At 44.7% G+C, this 19940-nt stretch overlaps 1 protein-coding gene across 1 annotated transcript in view; it reads left to right on the forward strand.

The window, feature by feature from the left end:
* LOC111976506 (ATP-sensitive inward rectifier potassium channel 12-like) overlaps nucleotides 1–19542 on the forward strand; it is a 36517-nt gene extending 16975 nt beyond the window's left edge. The window contains exon 2 of the mRNA XM_024005363.2: nucleotides 15050–19542. Within this exon, the coding sequence (XP_023861131.1) occupies nucleotides 15218–16552 (1335 nt within the window). The 5' untranslated portion in view covers nucleotides 15050–15217 and the 3' untranslated portion in view covers nucleotides 16553–19542. The remainder of the gene's footprint in view (nucleotides 1–15049) is intronic.
* The last annotated feature ends 398 nt before the right edge of the window (nucleotides 19543–19940 follow it).

Genomic DNA, 19940 nt, shown 5'->3' on the forward strand with positions numbered 1-19940 from the left:
ATAGCTGTATTCATTGAGATAACAAAAAACTCAGTTTTTCACAATTCCTGACATATAATCATAGTAAAATTCCCTGTCTTGTTTGGATCACCACTTTTTTTTTAAGAAGTGAAATGTCGAATAATAGTGAGTGATTTATCAGCTTTTCTTTCTTTCATCACATCCAGTGGGTCAGAAGTTTACATACAACCAATTAGTATATGTAGCATTTCTTTAAATTGTTTAACTTGGGTCAAAACGTTTTGGGTAGCCTTGCACAAGCTTCCCACAATAAGTGTGGTGATTTGGCCCATTCCTCCTGACAGAGCTAGTGTAACTGAGTCAGGTATGTAGCCTCCGTGCTCACACACGCTTTTTCAGTTCTGCCCAAACATTTTCTATAGGATTGAGGTCAGGGCTTTGTGATGGCCACTCCAAACCTTGACTTTGTTGTCCTTAAGCCATTTTGCCAAAACTCCGGAGATGGTGGATCATTGTCCATTTGGAAGACCCATTGCGACCAAGCTTTAACTTCCTGACTGATGTCTTGAGATGTTGCTTCAAATATATCTGCATAATTTTCCTCACTCATGTATGCCATCTATGTTGTGAAGTGCACCAGTTCCTCTGCAGCAAAGCACCCCACATGATGCTGCCACCCCCATGCTTCACGTTGGGATGGTGTTCTTCAGCTTGCAAGCCTCCCCTTTTTTCCTCCAAACATAACGATGGTCATTATGGCCAAACAGTTCTATTTTTTGTTTCATCAGACACAGAGGACATTTTCCAAAAGTACGACTTTGTCCCCATGTGCAGTTGTAAACCGTAGTCTGGCTTTTTTATGGCGGTTTTGGAGCAGTTGGCTTCTTCCTTGCTGAGCGGTCCTTTCAGGTTACGTCAGCTATAGAACTTTTTGAGGATTTGAGGGCCCTTGCATGCCAAGCCTTTTCAACCTCCTAAGGGGGAAGAGGCGCTGTCGTACCTTCTTCATAACTGTGCACGTGTGTGTGGACCATTTTAAGTTCTTAGAAACTTGGACAGCGAGGAACTTGAAGCTCTCCACCCGCTTCACTGGAGCCCCATCGATCACGGCCTGCTACGGGAATTGCTACGCTCACRACCCTAAGGCCCTCCAGCGGGTGGTGAGAGGTCGCAGTACATCACCCATCCAGGACTACTCGAAACGGTGCCCGAGGAAGGCACGCAGCTTCATCAAGGACCCCACACACCCCAGGCATGAGTTGTTCTCTCTCTTACTGTTGGGCAGATGGTATTGGAGCATGAGGTCTGAGGCAAACAGGCTCAGAGACCATTTCTATCTACAAGCCATCAGAGTGCTGAACACTTGAGCTGGCCTGACCACGTGCTCTGATTTCCCACGCCTTAGCAAACATGCACTCACTCATGAACACACCCACACAGACAAACACACACATATACATTAATGCTATGCACACATCACACCTGCTGCTACCAGACTCTTATTATACTGCTCAGTTTATACACTGCCCCCCCATCCCCGCTTCCCCAATAGATCTGTAAATATTGGACTATAAATTGTGCCTTTCTGATTTATACATATGCAATATCTATATATATATATATTTTCTACTGAGCCATTTACTTTATGTTCGTATTCTTATCTTTCATTATTTCTTATTGTTGTTGCATTGTCGAGAAGGAACCTGCAAGTAGGTATTTCGTTGAAAGATGTATACCATGCGTATCCCGTACACATGACTAATAAWACTTGAAACTTTAACTTCCATTGGGAGTCGGGCTGAATTGTGTGAAAGATTGGTGGTCAGAGTTGATAGTGATGTCATCCCAGCCGAGTGAGGCTCATTCCGGTTTCTCTGGCAGTGTTCAGAGTCCAGATTCCGGGGATGGCATACTATCCCTGATTAGCTCTGGAGGGTTTGCAGAGTGTCAATTGGATGGCATCAGTCGGTGGGGGAGAGTGAACYGTTGATGGTGAAAGCGCCTTTGATGGCATTTTCTACCCACAGCGTAGTTCCTCTAGGTTTGGGAAGGTATGTACCTCCTGTCCCTGAAGYGCTGATGAGTGGCGAGTTACTTAGATCCAGAGGCTATGTGGCAGGGTCTACAGACAATCATGGATTACAAAAAGAAAACCAGCCCCRTCGCGGACATCGATGTCTTGCTTCCAGACAAATTAAACAACTTCTTTGCTCGCTTTGAGGACAATACAGTGCCACCGAYGCGGCCCGCTACCAAAGACTGTGGGCTCTCCTTCTCYRTGGCCGACGTGAGTAAAACATTTGAACGTGTTAACTCTCTTAAGGCTGCCGGCCCAGATGGAATCCCTAGCCGCGTCCTCAGAGCATGCAKTCAATCAATCCCTATCCCAGTCTGCTGTCCCCACATGCTTCAAGATGGCCACCATTGTTCCTGTTCCCAAGAAAGCTACTGTAAGGTAACTGAACTAAATTAATATCGCCCCGTAGCACTCACTTCTGTCATCATGAAGTGCTTTGAGAGACTAGTCAAGGATCATATCACCTGCACCCTACTTGTCACACTAGACCCACTCCAATTTGCTTACCGCCCCAATAGGTCCACAAACGATGCAATCACCATCACACTGCACACTGCCCTATCCCATCTGGACAAGAGGAATACCTATGTAAGAATGCTGTTCACTGACTACATCTCAGCATTCAACACCATAGTACCCTCCAAACTCATCATTAAGCTTGATACCCTGGGTCTCCACCCCGCCCTCTGCAACTGGGTCACGACTGTCTTGGTATGTTTGGACCATGATAGTTCATTCGTGATGTGGACACCAAGGAACTTGAAACTCTCGACCCGCTCCACTACAGCCCCGTCGATGTTAATGGGGCCTGTTCGGCCCGCCTTTTCCTGTAGTCCACGATCAGCTCCTTTGTCTTGCTCACATTGAGGGAGAGGTTGTTGTCCTGGCACCACACTGCCAGTTCTCTGACCTCCTCCCTATAGGCCGTCTCATTGTTGTCAGTGATCAGGCCTACCACTGTTGTGTTGTCAGCAAACTTAATGATGGTGTTGGAGTCGTGTTTGGCCACGCAGCCGTGGGTGAACAGGGAATACAGGAGGGGACTAAGTACACACCCCTGAAGGGCCCCAGTGTTAAGGATCAGCATAGCAGACATGTTGTTGCCTACTCTTAACACCTGGGGGGTGGGGCCGTCAGGAAGTCCAGGATCCAGTTGCAGAGGGAGTGTTTAGTCCCAGAGTCCTTAGCTTAGTGATGAGCTTCGTGGGCACTATGGTGTTGAATGCTGAGCTGTAGTCAATGAACAGCATTCTCACATAGGTGTTCCTTTTGTCAAGGTGAGAAAGAGCAGTGTGGAGTGCGATTGAGATTGTGTCAATAATAATAATAATGCCACTTTAAGAATATGTATATACTGTATACTGTATCCTTCATTATCTATTCTATACTATCTATTGCATCTTAGCCGCTCTGAAACTGCTCATCCATATATTGTATACTTATATATTCTTATCCCACTCCTTTACTAGATTGTGTGTATTAGGTTTTATTGTGGAATTTGTTAGATATTAGGTTTTGTTTCTGGAATTGTTAGATATTACCTGTTTGATACTGCTGCACTGGTGGATCTAGAAGCATAAGCATTTCGCTACACTCACAATAACATCTGCTAGCCATGTGTATGTGACCAATAAAATTTGATTTGATTTGATAACAAGGGGGCTAATCCTTGCACAGGGCTTCCGAATAAACAGCACCGGTTCTCGGGATTCCTGAGAGGGACAGGTGGATGTATTTGGATGAGCCAAATTTGCCCGCAAGATTGTGTGGCTCTGGAACCTCCTCCCCAAGCATTTACTGTGGCAAGAGTGCTCCCAAGAGGCTTGTTCAATGGGGTCAAGTTCCTGGTTGCCGAAGTCCCCGAACCTGGTGTGGACCGGATATCAGAACGCACAGTTCCTTCTCCACGTTCAGACACACGGTTGTCAAGAGTGGTGGATATGAAAACAATAATTATCCCAGTCCTCAGGGTGGAGCTCTGCCCCTTCAGGAGATCATTTATGGGAGACTGGCAGTCTCACCATGGGTGATGACGACGGTGGCGAGAGGGTACAGTCCACAAATCGCTCTGCATCCTACTCCTTTTGAGGCTTCATTACGTCAATGGTCCCCGAGGTCCTAGCGCCTGTCTTTAGAGAGGAGATTTCCTCTCTCCTTCAAACGCAGGCTGTTCGTGTGGGTCCCGTGTCAGAGGTACAGAGCGGTTGGTAAAGCCTGTACTTCTTAGTTACCGAGAGCGATGGAAAGTTGTGTTCCATCCTGGACTTACTCACCCTTCGCCAGCTATTGCAGTCTGTGCGTTCCAGCGATTCGTTCACATCCATAGATCTGAAGGATACATATTTTCAAGTGCTGTACATCCTCCCCATATCCCTATTGCCCACACATTTTCTATGGTGGTGGTGGCAGTTTTGGCACCGGTGCAGTGTCAGGGGATCAGAGTATTTTATTTATCTGGATGATTGACTGGTAGTAGCGGAGTCGAGGGAACAGGTGGAGCTCCACACTGCCACTCTGGTTTTCTCTGGGGTTCATAGTGAATCAAAAGAAAAGTTGTTTGACTCCGTTTCAGCGTATTCAGTTTCTGGGTGTCACGACTTCCGCCGAAGTTGGCTCCCCTGCCTGTTCGGGCGGTGCTCGGCGGTCGTYGTCACCGGCCTACTAGCCGCCACCAATCCCTTTTTCGTTGTCTGTTTGTTTTGTCTTATTAGTTGCACCTGTGTCTATTTGTGTGCTTGATTGGCTTCCTTATTTTAAGTACGTTTACCCGCCCTTGTTTTGTGCGGGATTATTCTTGTGTTACGTGTGTGCGTTATTCTAGGTGTGTTCGTGTTATTGACCTGGTACCCTGTGTTTTGAGTGGTCCGTTCATTTTCCGTGCCCTGTGTTGTGGGCTTGTTTTTTGTGTGTTATTAAAGTGCACTTTTCCCTGTGGAACTCTCTGCTCTCTGCGCCTGATWCTTCCTCACACACCTAGTCCCGCGTGACGCTGGGTCTCGTTCTGGACTCGGTTCTGAATCATGCATTTTTGTCCCAACAGAGGAGGGTCGCATTCCGGCTCTGTCGTGCACGGTTTCAGCTGGGGCACGGTGTCCGCTAGGTGCCTTTTCGCTTGCGCCTGCAGTTTTTGGGTCTGACAGCATCTAACTCCGCAAAAAATGAAACGTCCCTTTTTCAGGACCTTGTCTTGATAATTCGTAAAAATTCAAATAACTTCACAGATCTTCATTGTAAAGGGTTTAAACACTGTTTCCCATGCTTGTTCAATAAACCATAAACAATTATTGAACATGTGGAACGGTCGTTAAGACACTAACAGCTTGCAGTCGGTAGGCAATTAAGGTCACAGTTATGAAAAAGAGACCTTTCTACTGACTCTGAAAAACATCAAAAGAAAGATGCCCAGGGTCCCTGCTCATCTGCGGGAACGTGCCTTAGACATGCTGCAAGGAGGCACGAGGACTGCAGATGTGGCCAGGGCAATAAATTGCAACGTTCGTACTGTGAGAAGCCTAAGACAGAGGTAATTGGAGACGGGACGGAGAGCTGATCGACGATCAGTGATCGTCCTCGCAGTGGCAGACCACGTGTAACAACACCTGCACAGGATCGGTACATCCGAACATCACACCTGCGGGACAGCTACAGGATGGCAACAACTGCCCGAGTTACACCAGGAACGCACAATCCCTCCATCAGTGCTCAGATTGTCTGCGATAGGCTGAGAGAGGCTGGACTGAGGGCTTGTAAGCCTGTTGTAAGGCAGGTCCTCACCAGACATCACCGGCAACAACGTCGCCTTTGTGCACAAACCCACCGTCGCTGTACCAGACAGGACTGGCAAAAAGTGCTCTTCACTGATGAGTCGCGGTTTTGTCTCACCAGGGGTATTGGTCGAATTCGCGTTTATCGTCGAAGGAATGAGCGTTACACCAAGGCCTGTACTCTGGAGCGGGATCGATTTGGAGGTGGAGGGTCTGTCATGGTCTGGGCGGTGTGTCACAGCATCATCGGACTGAGCTTGTTGTCATTGCAGGCAATCTTAAAGCTGTGCATTACAGGGAAGACATCCTCCTCCCTCATGTGGTACCCTTCCTGCAGGCTCATCCTGACATGACCCTCCAGCTTGACAATGCCACCAGCTGTGCTGCTCGTTCTGTGCGTGATTTCCTGCAAGACATGAATGAGTGTTCTGCCATGGCCAGCGAAGAGCCTGGATCTCAAACCCATTGAGCACGTCTGGGACCTTTTGGATCAGAGGATGAGGGCTAGGGCCATTCCCCCCAGAAATGTCTGGGAAATTGCAGGTGCCTTGGTGGAAGAGTGGGGTAACATCTCACAGCAAGAACTGGCAAATCTGGTGCAGTCCATGAGGAGGAGATGCACTGCAGTACTAAATGCAGCTGGTGGTCACACCAGATACTGACTGTTACTTTTGATTTTGACCCCCCCCCTCCCCAACTTTGTTCAGAGACACATTATTCCATTTCTGTTAGTCACTGTGGAAGTTTATGTCTCAGTTGTTGAATCTTGTTTTGTTCATACAAATATTTACACATGCTAAGTTTGCTGAAAATAAACGCGGTTGACAGTGAGAGGACGTTTCTATTTTTGCTGAGTTTATGAAAGCTGTGGTGCCTCTGACTTTTGTTGATGTGTCTGTTTCAGCGCTGGGTGATTGTCGACAACAGGATGGTGGTGGCATGCATCAACAGACAGGGTGGGATGTCGTCTCTCTCTCTCCTAAACCTGGCCCGTTATCTGCTCGTATGGAGCAGTGCGCATTTTCTGTTGCTCAGGCTTTGGTCCTGGACGCTCTGTGTGAGCCTCTGTTTGAACCATTGGAGTCTGTGGACCTGAAGGTCCTTTCCTAAAAGACTGCCCTGCATATTGTGCATTTATCCAGGTTACCACAGTTAACCTGTTGGTTTGAGCCCTGGGCTGCTGCGGTTCGTTGACGAGGCTGCGCGCGAATGCACATTATCAAGTCAGAGCAGATGCCCTGTTGTTTTGGACTTGCGGTTCCTTGTGTGAGTTCTGGCATTCCAGACTCCTCAGATCTCTATGATAGCCTTTTTGGAACCAGTAGGATCTACGGACTAGGCCTTCCGTGGTCAATGTTACGCAGCTTTTTGTCCAGGTTACCACAGTTGTCCTGTGTGTTTGAGCCTTGGGCTGCTTTGGTGTGCGGCAGCGTGCGAGTACAGTTTCCGTGTTACTGCAGGCTTTCTGTGGGTTTGAGCCTCAGGGTGCCATGGTTCAACACCTCTTGTCGGTTCAGTGTGCATAGCTAAGCTGCAGCAGGTTCTGGTTCCCTATGTGGGGCTATGACAGTTCAGGCCTCGTAAGGCTGTGACAGTTCAGGCTTCTCAGGTAAGTATTAGGGAAAAAGGTGGCTTCTGTAATCCCCTTTTGGAGTCGGTGGAACGTGCGTGTGCTGGGCTGCAATAGGCCTCCTAGTTTGGTACCCTACTGGGCAGGCTTGGCGCGGGATTGTATGTCCCCATAGTATGTTATACAGAGTGACCGACTGAAAGGGAACGTACAGTTATGAATAGCCCAGTATTATAGCCAGGTAGGCGGGGTTTCCGAGGGCAGGCTCGGACATCCATTGGCCCATTGGGTGGGATTTCAGTTTGCTTCAGGCGAAAAGGTCACCTGTGTAACCAGGTATGAGAGGCCTCATTTAGTGCAGTAAATTATTCTGGCTTAAGCCAGGTTTCAGTCAGGCCAATCATATCAAGTTAACGATCAGTAATTAGTTCATTGACTGTGACTGCCTTGGAAGTGAGGGATTTAACATTAAGTAGTCCCATTTCGAGATGTGAGGTGTTATCACAATCTCTTTCATTTATGACAGGAATGGAGGAAGTCTTTATTGTTTTATGTTTGGTTTTGTCCGACCTATTATAGATCAAGGCAAATCTACTGTGCTCTACTGTGATGTTCAAAATGTGAACCATTGACATCTATGATTATTTTGTTTAGTGGTGGAGCTCATTACAATAATAGCCAGTGTTTAGAATTATACCCAAATATGCAAAAGAAGGATATTGCATATTTCTACCTTTGTGTACCTATTCAGGATACACCACCATGAAGAGAATGATTTTCAAATCCATAATTATGCATTTCTGTATAGTACAGATCAGGGGCCCATGACATCCTTGAATCTCCAATCGTTTTTGGAAAACGTGGTCACATAGAAAACTGAGGRAGATTTTACCGTAATTCTGCGACCACACTTTGCATCTGCACAGTTTTTTCAATTAAATGTGTTTTTGTGAAATGTGCTGTGTCAATTGTTCAAAGTGTTCCTTGTGCATTAGTGCTGAACGTCTAGTGCTTTTTGAGGACGGTTCGGTTTCGGTTCGATTTCAGGTTTTGATTATTTGGGTTGAATGCTGCAACAACACAGGATAAAACAATAATACAAGTCCCATGATGGTAGTGACTGCTAATTACTGCTTATCACTTATTAAAACCTCTACGGGATTGGTGTCCCTATACCGGGACGGTTGATGTTACCGTGTGCTAATGTGGCTAGAATGACGCTGTAAATAACAGCAAATTTTCCAAGACATTRTCATGTCTTATATGGGCAGAAACCTTAAATGTTTGTTAATCTAACTGCACTGTCCAATTTATAGTAACTATTACAGTGAAGAAATACCATGCTATTGTTTGAGGGGAGTGCACAACAACACGGCAACTGGTTTGATACATTCACCTCTGAAGGTAAATAATGTACTTACATTCAGTTATCTTGCTCTGATTTGTCATCCTGAGGGTCCCAGAGATAAAATGTAGCATAGTTTTGTTTGATAAAATCTAGTTTTATATTCAAATGTAGGAACTGGGTTCTACAGTTTGAACCCCTGCTGTCTCTGGCTCCACACCCATCTCACCCGGCCATCTAGATGTGTGAAAGTTAGTGTATAAGCTAACTCATCTCTGTTGTTGTTGTCTTAGCTGATTAGCTGTTGTTGTCTTACCCGTTGTTGTCTTAGCTAGCTCTCCCAATCAACACATGTGATTGCTTTATGCCTCACTTTATGTCTCTCTCTAATATCAATATGCCTTGTATACTGTTGTTTAGGATAGTTATAATTGTTTTAGTTTACTGCGGGGCCCCTAGTCCCACTCAACATGCCTCAGATACCTCTTTTGTCCCACCTCCCACACATGCGGTGACCTCACCCAGCATAACTAGTGCATCCAGAGATGCAACCTCTCTTATCGTCACTCAATGTCTAGGTTTACCTCCACTGTACCCGCACCCTACCATACCCCTGTGCATTATGCCCTGAATCTATCCTACCACACCCAGAAATCTGTTCCTTTTATTCTCTGTCCCCAACGCACTAGACGACCAGTTTTGATAGCCTTTAGCCGTACCCACATCCTACTCCTCCTCTGTTCCTCGGGTGATGTAGAGGTTAACCCAGGCCCTGTGTGTCCCCAGGCGCTCTCATTTGTTGATTTCTGTAACCGTAAAAGCTTTGGTTTCATGCATGTTAACATCAGAAGCCTCCTCCCTAAGTTTGTTTTACTCACTGCTTTAGCACACTCCGCCAACCCTGACGTCCTTGTCGTGTGTGAATCCTGGCTTAGGAAGGTCACCAAAGGTCACCAACTACAACATTTTCCGTCAAGATAGAACTGCCAAAGGGGGAGGAGTTGCAATCTACTGCAGAGATAACCTGCAAAGTTCTGTCATACTTTCCAGGTCTATGCCCAAACAGTTCGAGCTTCTAATTTAAAAAATGTATCTCTTCAGAAATAAGTCTCTCACTGTTGCCACCTGTTATAGACGCCCCTCAGCTCCCAGCTGTGCCCTGGACACCATATGTGAATTGATTGCCCCCCCCATCTATCTTCAGAGTTCATTCTGTTAGGGGACCTAAACTGGGATATGCTTAACACCCCGGCAGTCCTACAATCTAAGCTAGATGCCCTCAATATCACACAAATGATCAAGGAACCCACCAGGTACAACCCTAAATCCGTAAACATGGGCACCCTCATAGACATTATCCTGACCAATTTGCCCTCCAAAAACACCTCTGCTGTTTTCAATCAGGATCTCAGTGATCACTACCTTATTGCCTGCATCCGTAATGGGTCCACTATCAAACAACCACCCCTCATCACTGTCAAACGTTCCCTAAAACACTTCTGCGAGCAGGCCTTTCTAATCGATCTGGCCCGGGTATCCTGGAAGGATATTGACCTCATCCCCTCAGTAGAGGATGCCTGGTCGTTCTTTAAAATTAATTTCCTCACCATCTTAAATAAGCATGCCCCTTTCAAAAAATGTAGAACTAAGAACAGATATAGCCCTTGGTTTACTCCAGACCTGACTGCCCTCGACCAGCACAAAAACATCTTGTGGCGGACTGCACTAGCATCGAATAGTCCCCGTGATATGCAACTTTTCAGGGAAGTCAGGAACCAATACTGACTGCATAGTCAGTTAGGAAAGCAAAGGCTAGCTTTTCAAACAGAAATTTGGGACACTGTAAAGTCCATGGAGAATAAGAGCACCTCCTCCAAGCTGCCCATTGCACTGAGGCTGCACTGAGGTTAGGAAACACTGTCACCACTGATGAATCCACGATAATCGAGAATTTCAATAAGTGTTCTCTACGGCTGGTCATGCTTTCCTCCTGGCTACCCCAACCCCAGCAAACAGCTCCGCACCCCCCGCAGCTACTTACCCAAGCCTCCCCAGCTTCTCCTTCACCCAAATCCAGATAGCAGATGTTCTGAAAGAGCTGCAAAACCCGGATCCGTACAAATCAGCTGGGCTAGACAATCTGGACCCTCTCTTTCTAAAATGATCCGCCACCATCGTTGCAACCCCTATTACCAGTCTGTTCAACCTCTCTTTCGTATCGCCCGAGATTCCTAAAGATTGGAAAGCTGCTGCGGTCATCCCCCTCTTCAAAGGGGATGACACTCTAGACCCAAACTGTTACAGACCTATATCCATCCTGCCCTGCCTTTCTAAAGTTTTCAAAAGCCAAGTTAACAAACAGATCACCGACCATTTCGAATCCCACCGTACCTTCTCCGCTGTGCAATCCGGTTTCCGAGCTGGTCACGGGTGCACCTCAGCCACACTCAAGGTACTAAACGATATCATAACCACCATCGATAAAAGACAGTACTGTGCAGCCGTCTTCATTGACCTGGCCAAGGCTTTCGACTCTGTCAATGACCGTATTCTTATCGGCAGACTCAACAGCCTTGGTTTCTCAAATGACTGCCTCGCCTGGTTCACCAACTACTTCTCAGATAGAGTTCAGTGTGTCAAATCAGAGGGCCTGTTGTCCGGACCTCTGGCAGTCTCTATAGGGTACCACAGGGTTCAATTCTCGGGCCGACTCTTTTCTCTGTATATATCAACGATGTCGCTCTTGCTGCGGGTGATTCCTTTATCCACCTCTACGCAGACAACACCATTCTGTATACTGGCCCTTCTTTGGACACTGTGTTAACTAACCTCCAAACGAGCTTCAATGCCATACAACACTCCTTCCATKGCCTCCAAATGCTCTTAAACGCTAGTTAAACTAAATATATGCTCTTCAACCGATCTGCTTCTTTAATCAGCACAACAGTTTTCAGCTGTGCTAACACAATTGCAAAAGGGTTTTCTAATGATCAATTAGCCTTTTAAAATGATAAACTTGGATTAGCTAACACAACGTGCCATTGGAACACAGGAGTGATGGTTGCTGATAATAGGCCTCTGTACGCCTATGTAGATATCCCATTAACAATCATCCGTTTCCAGCTACAATAGTCATTTACAACGTTAACAATGTCTACACTGTATTTCTGATCAATGTGATGATATTTTGATGGACAAGAAATGAGCTTTTCTTTCAAAAAACAAGGACATTTCTAAGTGACCCCAAACTTTTGAACGATAGATACAAATTAAATATGAATGATTGATCCCTTAACCATCAGAAAGGTTTCACTCTAGTATTGGACCAGCACACAAGCAGAGAGTGGAAAAATGCAGTATACCTATATACCGTATACCTATATGCAGTGGGAAAATGCTATAAATCTTACACCATCCTTGTTGAGTGATGAATACTATAGCAAATTGTACAGAAGGAGGTCAAGTAAATAGAGCTTGAAACCTGGCTAAGTAATGACAGAATATTAAACAATTTAGACCAAGTGCATCTCTCCCTCTGTCCCTGTCCCTGTGCGTAGCATCTGGGATGGCGCAACCATGGAAACCGTGGCATGCACAGGAGTCCCCTGGGAAACTCACACACACACACACATACACGCACACAAACACCCACACACAGGCAAAAACCCAGACACATGCTCAAATCGAATGCAATGCTGACACGACAGCCAGAAGAGCTCAAGACATCAATTAACATCAAATCAAATCAAATGTATTGGTCACATACACAGATTTGGCAGATGTTATTGCGGGTGTAGTGAAATGCAGCAAAATAGGAGGCTTTACCATGTTGGACTTTCCACTATGTCCTAGTGTTGGTGTAACTGAGATCTGCTGACGTCTGCTGATCAGGTGTACTGTAATGTACGGAAGGCCACCATACTTTTCCAAAATCCATAAACAACTAGTGAATGATGTCTGGTAGCATCTCATCAGGACTTAGCAAGTACATGGCAGATAAAATCACAGGAAATGTMTTGCAATAGAAGTGTCTGCATCTAGCTAGTTCCTCTCCACTTTGCCCAGCAAACAACAAAAATACTTCTGAAAGTGCCATTTGGAATGAACGTTTGAGTTGTGATCAGACTCCAGAAGCAGGATGTGAAGGAAAGGGGTGGGGGTGTGAGTGATGCCACTCATATTGAAAATGATTCATGATAATAATMTAGCATTTTGTCAAGAGTCAAGGTAATAACACTAAGGCCATAAAAAACGTTTTTTTCAATCGCTGTTTCACAAGTAGCCTATGTGGTGAATTTTCAAAACACTTAATGGGTGATTCCATCGCTATGGATGTTACATTTGCATGCAGATTCACAACTTGAATGTCTCACAAAACAAAATATAAATGTAACTTTTGATGTGTGTATGTCTATAATACCCTTGGAGGGAGTGTATACCCAAAAAAGCCACTTCTAAATATTAGCATGTTGGCATGTTGGAGAAATTAAGCAAATAAGAGGCWGCATTATGGATGCTACATGAAATGGACAAGCTTTTTGGGGAGACTGAACATAWTAGCACCATTTCTTTGAGTTTGTAAGTCTTAAGTCAAAACATGGACAGCGATTTCGTGGGAAAGGCTGGGCTGAACACAAAATTTTGAAATTTTGAAAAGATTCTAATTTCCATTTTTACTTTAGAGAGGAAAAACGACCATAATTGTTTTTACACCCTCTGTTAAGGATGTTACAGAGTCTGAAATAGACAGTCAAATCTGAAAGGTTTCTTGATCAAAATCTATTAAAATCTGTTTAAAAAAATTCTGCAGAAGGCATAGTACCTTAGGATTGCATATTTACAGATAGCCTGAATAGTATACAAGACCAAGCACCTCACCCTAATAGGGTATTTTTTAAAATCTTTATAAATATCATTACAAGTTGAATGGAGACACAAATATAATGTTTTTTTTTTGTATTACAACTTTTCTGAAACATTGTAACAACATGTAACAAAACGTGTAAATTAGACTATATACACATGCCCAATCCATTTTTCCGGACACTGCATGAAGTCACTATATTTTGGGGGGCTTTCATTGGAAAAAGACACTGCTGAACAATTTATACATTGTTGATAAAGACTCCTCTCATCTTTCTTTCTAAACAACAGCAATGTAATATATGATACATGCATTTAATCATATATTTTCTAAGAGAATCTTAGCTAGAACACATCATTTTCAAGATATCAACAAATGTTTCCTTTTAAGTCTGAAGAATACATCTCAAAACAAGCACGGAAAAAGTGGCGAATGCACAAGCTTCTGAAGCTATCATACATCAATATCCAAATCAAATCTACTGTAAGTTTATTTGTCACGTACATAGATTAGTAAATAGTCAAAGTAAATGAAAGTAAATAGTAAATAGTAAATAGTAAAAGAAAGAAATTAAGAAATGACAGAACAAATCCAATTAACAACCAAATGCAATATATATCTACACATAATTAACTTCACAAGATATACTAGGAATGATATGTACAGCAATAGACATATTAGAATGAGCTATTTCGAGAATAAAGTGTATACAGTACATTTGGAAAGTATTCAGACCCCTGACTTTTGACACATTTTGTTATGTTACAGCTTTATTCTAAAATGTATTAAATACTTTTTTTTACCCTCATCAATCTACACACAATACACATAATGACAAAATGAAAACAGGTTTTTAGATATTTGACAAGTCACGTAGAAATGGTGATCTGTTTTACGTTTTTACAATAACCAACTGCTTTACAATACCCCTATTTGTACTTTATTTTACATGTGTTTTGTTATTTTTTTTGGGGGGGGGGTTACTTAAGCAATAAGGCACGAGGGTGTATGGCCAATATACCACGGCTAAGGGCTATTTTTATGCATGAYGCAACGCGGACCCCCACAAACCCCCAAGGTGCCTTATTGCTATTAKAAACTGGTTACCAATGTAATTAGAGCACTACAATGAAATATTTTGTCATACCAGTGGTATACTGTACTTAGAGTTTTGACAAATTAGCCATTTTGATAATCCGTTTCGATTTTTGTGCAAATGTACCACATACTTGTGAAGAGTTTTCATTCATTGGAATTTTGACCAATCAGATAAGCTCCGAAAAGATCTGATGTGAAAAGATCTGATGTGATTGGTCAAAAGACCAATTAGTGGAAAGAATATCCGAATTTGGTTGCCTGTCTTAACGCAGCCTTTGTAGTGCAGTTTCCCAGAGTCTTCATGGTGGAGTATGTTGATACTGACATGCTGTGATATACTGACATCCGTATCCCTTTCCTCTTTCCTCAGGGAGTGCCAAGAGTACAACACCCAAAAGCACACCTTCTCCCTGGCTATGACCGGCTGAGATGGGGCTCTGGCAGTGATACCCCTGGGAAGGGCCTTTGAGTGATCACACATTGGTACTCCGGGATTGCCCACCTACTCCGACACTGCAGCCCGGCCTACGTGGCCAGCATGAGCGTTGGGAGGATCAACCGTTACAGCATCGTGTCGTCCGAGGAGGAGGCGCTGCGCCTCACCAATATGCACAGCAGCAGCRGTGGCGGCATGAACGGCTTCGGCAACGGCAAGATCCACACACGCCGCAAGGTCCGCAACCGCTTTGTCAAGAAGAATGGCCAGTGCAACGTGCAGTTCACCAACATGGAGGACAAGTCGTCGCGCTACATGGCCGACCTTTTCACCACGTGCGTGGACATCCGTTGGCGCTACATGCTGGTGCTGTTCACACTGGTGTTCGTGCTGTCCTGGCTGGCCTTTGGCCTGGCTTTCTGGGTTATAGCGTTGCTCCACGGCGACCTGGACAACCCGGCCGGAGACGACAACTTCACGCCTTGCGTCCTGCAGGTCAACGGCTTCGTGGCCGCCTTCCTGTTCTCCATCGAGACCCAGTCGACCATCGGCTACGGCTACCGCTGTGTGACAGAGGAGTGTCCGGTCGCCGTGTTCATGGTGGTCTTCCAGTCCATCGTTAGCTGCATCATCGACTGCTTCATGATCGGCGCCATCATGGCCAAGATGGCAAGGCCCAAGAAACGTGCACAGACACTACTGTTCAGCCACAACGCAGTGATCGCTTTACGTGACAGCAAGCTGTGCCTCATGTGGAGGGTGGGGAACCTAAGGAAGAGTCACATCGTAGAGGCCCATGTCAGAGCTCAGCTCATCAAACCCCGGATCACTGACGAAGGGGAGTATATCCCCCTGGACCAAATAGACATCAATGTGGGCTTTGACAAAGGCCTGGACAGGATTTTCTTGGTTTCTCCCATTACGATTATCCATGAGATCAATGAGGATAGTCCACTCTATGGGATCAGGAAAAATGACCTGGAGACGGCGGATTTTGAGATCGTGGTCATACTGGAAGGGATGGTCGAGGCAACCGCCATGACCACGCAGGCCCGCAGCTCCTACCTGGCCACGGAGGTACTGTGGGGTTACCGGTTCGAGCCAGTGCTCTTCGAGGAGAAGGACCTGTACAAGGTGGATTACTCTCACTTTCACAAGACCTACGAGGTACCGTCCACCCCGTGCTGCAGTGCCAAGGACATGGTGGGGAACAAGTTCCTGGTGCCCACCTCCAACTCCTTCTGTTAYGAGAACGAGTTGGCCTTTCTCAGCCGGGATGAGGATGAGGAAGAGGAGGTGGTGGGCATGGGCAGTGGTACGTTCAGAGCACTGGCCAACCTGAACAGTCCTGACCGGAAYAATCGACACGAGTTCGAGCGGCTACAGACCACCAGGGGACTGGACCAAAGGTCGTACCGCAGGGAGTCGGAGATATGACCTCTGCCCTACCTGGGGTCAACTTCGATATGTTTTCTTTCCTTCCAAGGGTAAAAATGCAGAACAATGAGCAGTGCCATAGGAAAAGCTGACTACTGTAATAGGATGTAAAGTAAATGAGGGGACAGTGAAAGGGAAAGCGGGACACTGGAAAAAGTGGATGCTAGCAAACGTATGCAGCATGCAAAACTGTGGTAAAGAATGTCCACAGGACCACAACAAAAGGAAAAAGGCCAGTGAAGGACATTATTCCTTCATGGAAACTTGAATCTTAATTTTTCATTTGAGTTGAGCGTGTTTAATGATGCATCGAACAGGTATAATGACAAGACCTAATAATCAGGTCCCAGGTGTAAATATTATTCCGTAGATAAGTTATGTTTCATGTGGAGTATTATTTTAAAAAACATCTTTAAAAAATTTATTTTTAGCTATTTCAAGTTGCTATTGGGCACAAATGGCAGCGTTACAGTTTAAAGCTACATATAAGCTGTCCGCATTGCTGGAATTCACAATCGCTGGAACTGAGTTCGATGACACATTGAAAATTCCTGTGAAAGTGCACTGCAACATTCAGAAGCAATGAGCCGTGCTAAATGATCTAACCATCCACGAGCCACTGAAGCACAACATAGTTTCACAACTTGGACTTAATTTTAACCAGTTGTGATGAATCCATATCATTTGCACTATAAGCAGAACTTAAGAGTTGGCCCTATAGTAATGCAATACATTCATTTAGAATGGGCAATACATTTTATTGTTCATTTTGATACCCCTTGCTTCAAACATTAAAATAACACAAGATTATTCTGACCTCAATGAAGTTTGAAACTACTAAGTTGTTGATATGGAAAATATCATTACATTTCATAGTTCTTTTGATTATTCTCTTTTACAACGAATCTATGCACATCGTTAATGTTATCAGGAGACAGAAACTCAATGGAGATGATGCAATCCAATCATCATTGCATAATTCTACAAAGAGAACGGGTTTGATGAAAGTTTGACTGAACTCAATGGGAATTGAAGGGCTTCACATGTAAAAAGCATTTACCCTCTATTACACTGCATGACCAAAAGTATGTGGACACTTGCTCGTTGAGCATCTCATTCCAAAATCATGGGCATTAATATGGAGTTGGTTCCCCCTTTGCTGCTATAACAGCCTCCACTCTTCTGGGAAGGCTTTCCAATAGATGTTGAAACATTGCTGCAGGGACTTGCCTCCATTCAGCCACAAGAGCATTAATGAGGTCGGGCACTGATTAGGCGTTCGATGGGGTTGAGGTCAGGGCTCTGTGCAGGCCAGTCAAGTTCTTCCACACCAATCTCGACAAACCATTTCTGTATGGACCTTGCTTTGTGCACGGGGGCATTGTCATGCTGAAACAGGAAAGGGCCTTCCCCAAACTGTTGCCACGAAGTTGGAAGCACAGTTGGAAGATTTTCATTCACTGGAATTAGCCAGAACCATGAAAAACAACCCCAGACCATGACTCCTCCTCCACCGAACTTTACAGTTGGCACTATGTATTCGGGCAGGTAGCGTTCTCCTGGCATCCGCCAAACCCAGATTTGTCTGTCGGACCGCCAGATGGTGAAGTGTGAATCATCATCAGCTGACGCTTGGCATTGCGAGTGGTGATCTTAGGCTTGTGTGCAGCTGCCCAGCCATGGACTTGCACTGATGTTGCTTCCAGAGGCAGTTTGAAACTCARTAGTGAGTGTTGCAACSCGAGGACAGACCGTTTTTACGTGCTACGCACTTCAGCACTCGGCGGTCCCRTACTGTGAGTTTGTGTGGCCTACCACAGCCGCTGTTGCTCCTAGACATTTCCACTACACAATAACAGCATTTACAGTTAACAGGGGCAGCTCAAGCAGTGCAGAAATTTGACGAACTGAWTTGTTGGAAAGGTGGCATCTTATGACAGTGCCATGTTGAAAGTCACTGAGCTCTTCAGTAAGGCCCATTCTACTGCCAATGTTTGTCTACAGAGATTGCATGGCTGTATGCTCGATTTTAAGCACTTTCATCAATGGGTGTGGCTGAAATAGCCGAATCCACTAATTTGAAGGGATGTCCACATACTTTTGTATATATAGTGTATCTTTATAGTAAATAGTAGTTATTGTATGTTATAAAATCCCTTTTGATAGCTAAGTTCAAATAATATGAGGTRCATGCAGAAGGAATGGGACTTTACCAGGTAAATGGATGTGAGTTAAGTTTTACTTTGCACAAAAACTGTCATCAATATATTCATAATGGCCTACCAAGGATATGCGTGTGGGACAGGACATTCCCTTATTATGTTACAATTATTCATCCAATTCTTTTAGAAAAATATGGGCAAGCTTTTAAAAAAAACACTATCAAGCACAATAAACTATCTGTGATATTAGAGATTTGATTCCATCACACCTAAGACGCAATAGGTTTGCATGATCAGTTGGACAGCCAATACGAAAAGCAATACTACTGAAATGCACGTTCCTATTATTTAGTCGACATAATTGGCGATTGGCGCAAAGCKCCGTTTTATTCCTGGATACCACTTCTTGAGTCTAATGACTCTCCATTTTTTTTGTGGTGCACCTGTTAGATAACAGCACCACACTCGTCTCTCTGACAGCGATGTTTTGAGTTTGAGTTGCACAGACATCCTTCATCCTTCATTTACTGGAGTGCTCTCCAAAGTTAGATCACTCAAGAGGTTGCTGAGCAGCTGAGTTAAGTTTGATTTGGTACAACATCATATTAAGAATGATATGGACAAAATGATTTGTAAGGAGCGTTGTTGATATGGAATCCTACACCCACTGCGCACAGACGTGAGTTCAACATCTATTCCACATTGGTGCAGTGTCATTTCATTGAAATGACGTGGGAACAACGTTGAATCAACCAGTGTGTGCCCAGTGGGAAGCTACCGAAACTCAACTTGGAATTCGAATTGGACAATGATGGAAGTAACAAAAGTGGAAGTACTGGAAGTAACAAAATTAGTCATAATTGAGAAAGGTAAAAAAGTGTCTTGAATGTAAATCATCTAGGTTCAACTTCAAGCACAATACCAGGCAAAACATTTCTAAATGGGGGCGGCAGGTAACCTAATGGTTAGAGTGTTGGGTCGGTAAATCAAAAGGTTGCAGGATCGAATCCCCGAGCTGACAAGGAAGAATTCTGTCTTTCTGCCCCTGAGCAAGGCAGGTAACCCACTGGTGCCGTGGATGTCAATTAAGGCAAGCCCCTGCACCTCAYTGATTCAGAGGGGTCGGGTTAAATGCGGAATACACATTTCAGTTGAAGGCATTCAGTTGTACAACTGACTAGGTCTCCCCCTTTCCCTTAAAACCAAATAAATGTATTMTTTTAGTA

The sequence above is a fragment of the Salvelinus sp. IW2-2015 genome, linkage group LG17 (assembly GCF_002910315.2).
Source record: "Salvelinus sp. IW2-2015 linkage group LG17, ASM291031v2, whole genome shotgun sequence".
NCBI classification, from domain to species: Eukaryota; Metazoa; Chordata; class Actinopteri; order Salmoniformes; family Salmonidae; genus Salvelinus; species Salvelinus sp. IW2-2015.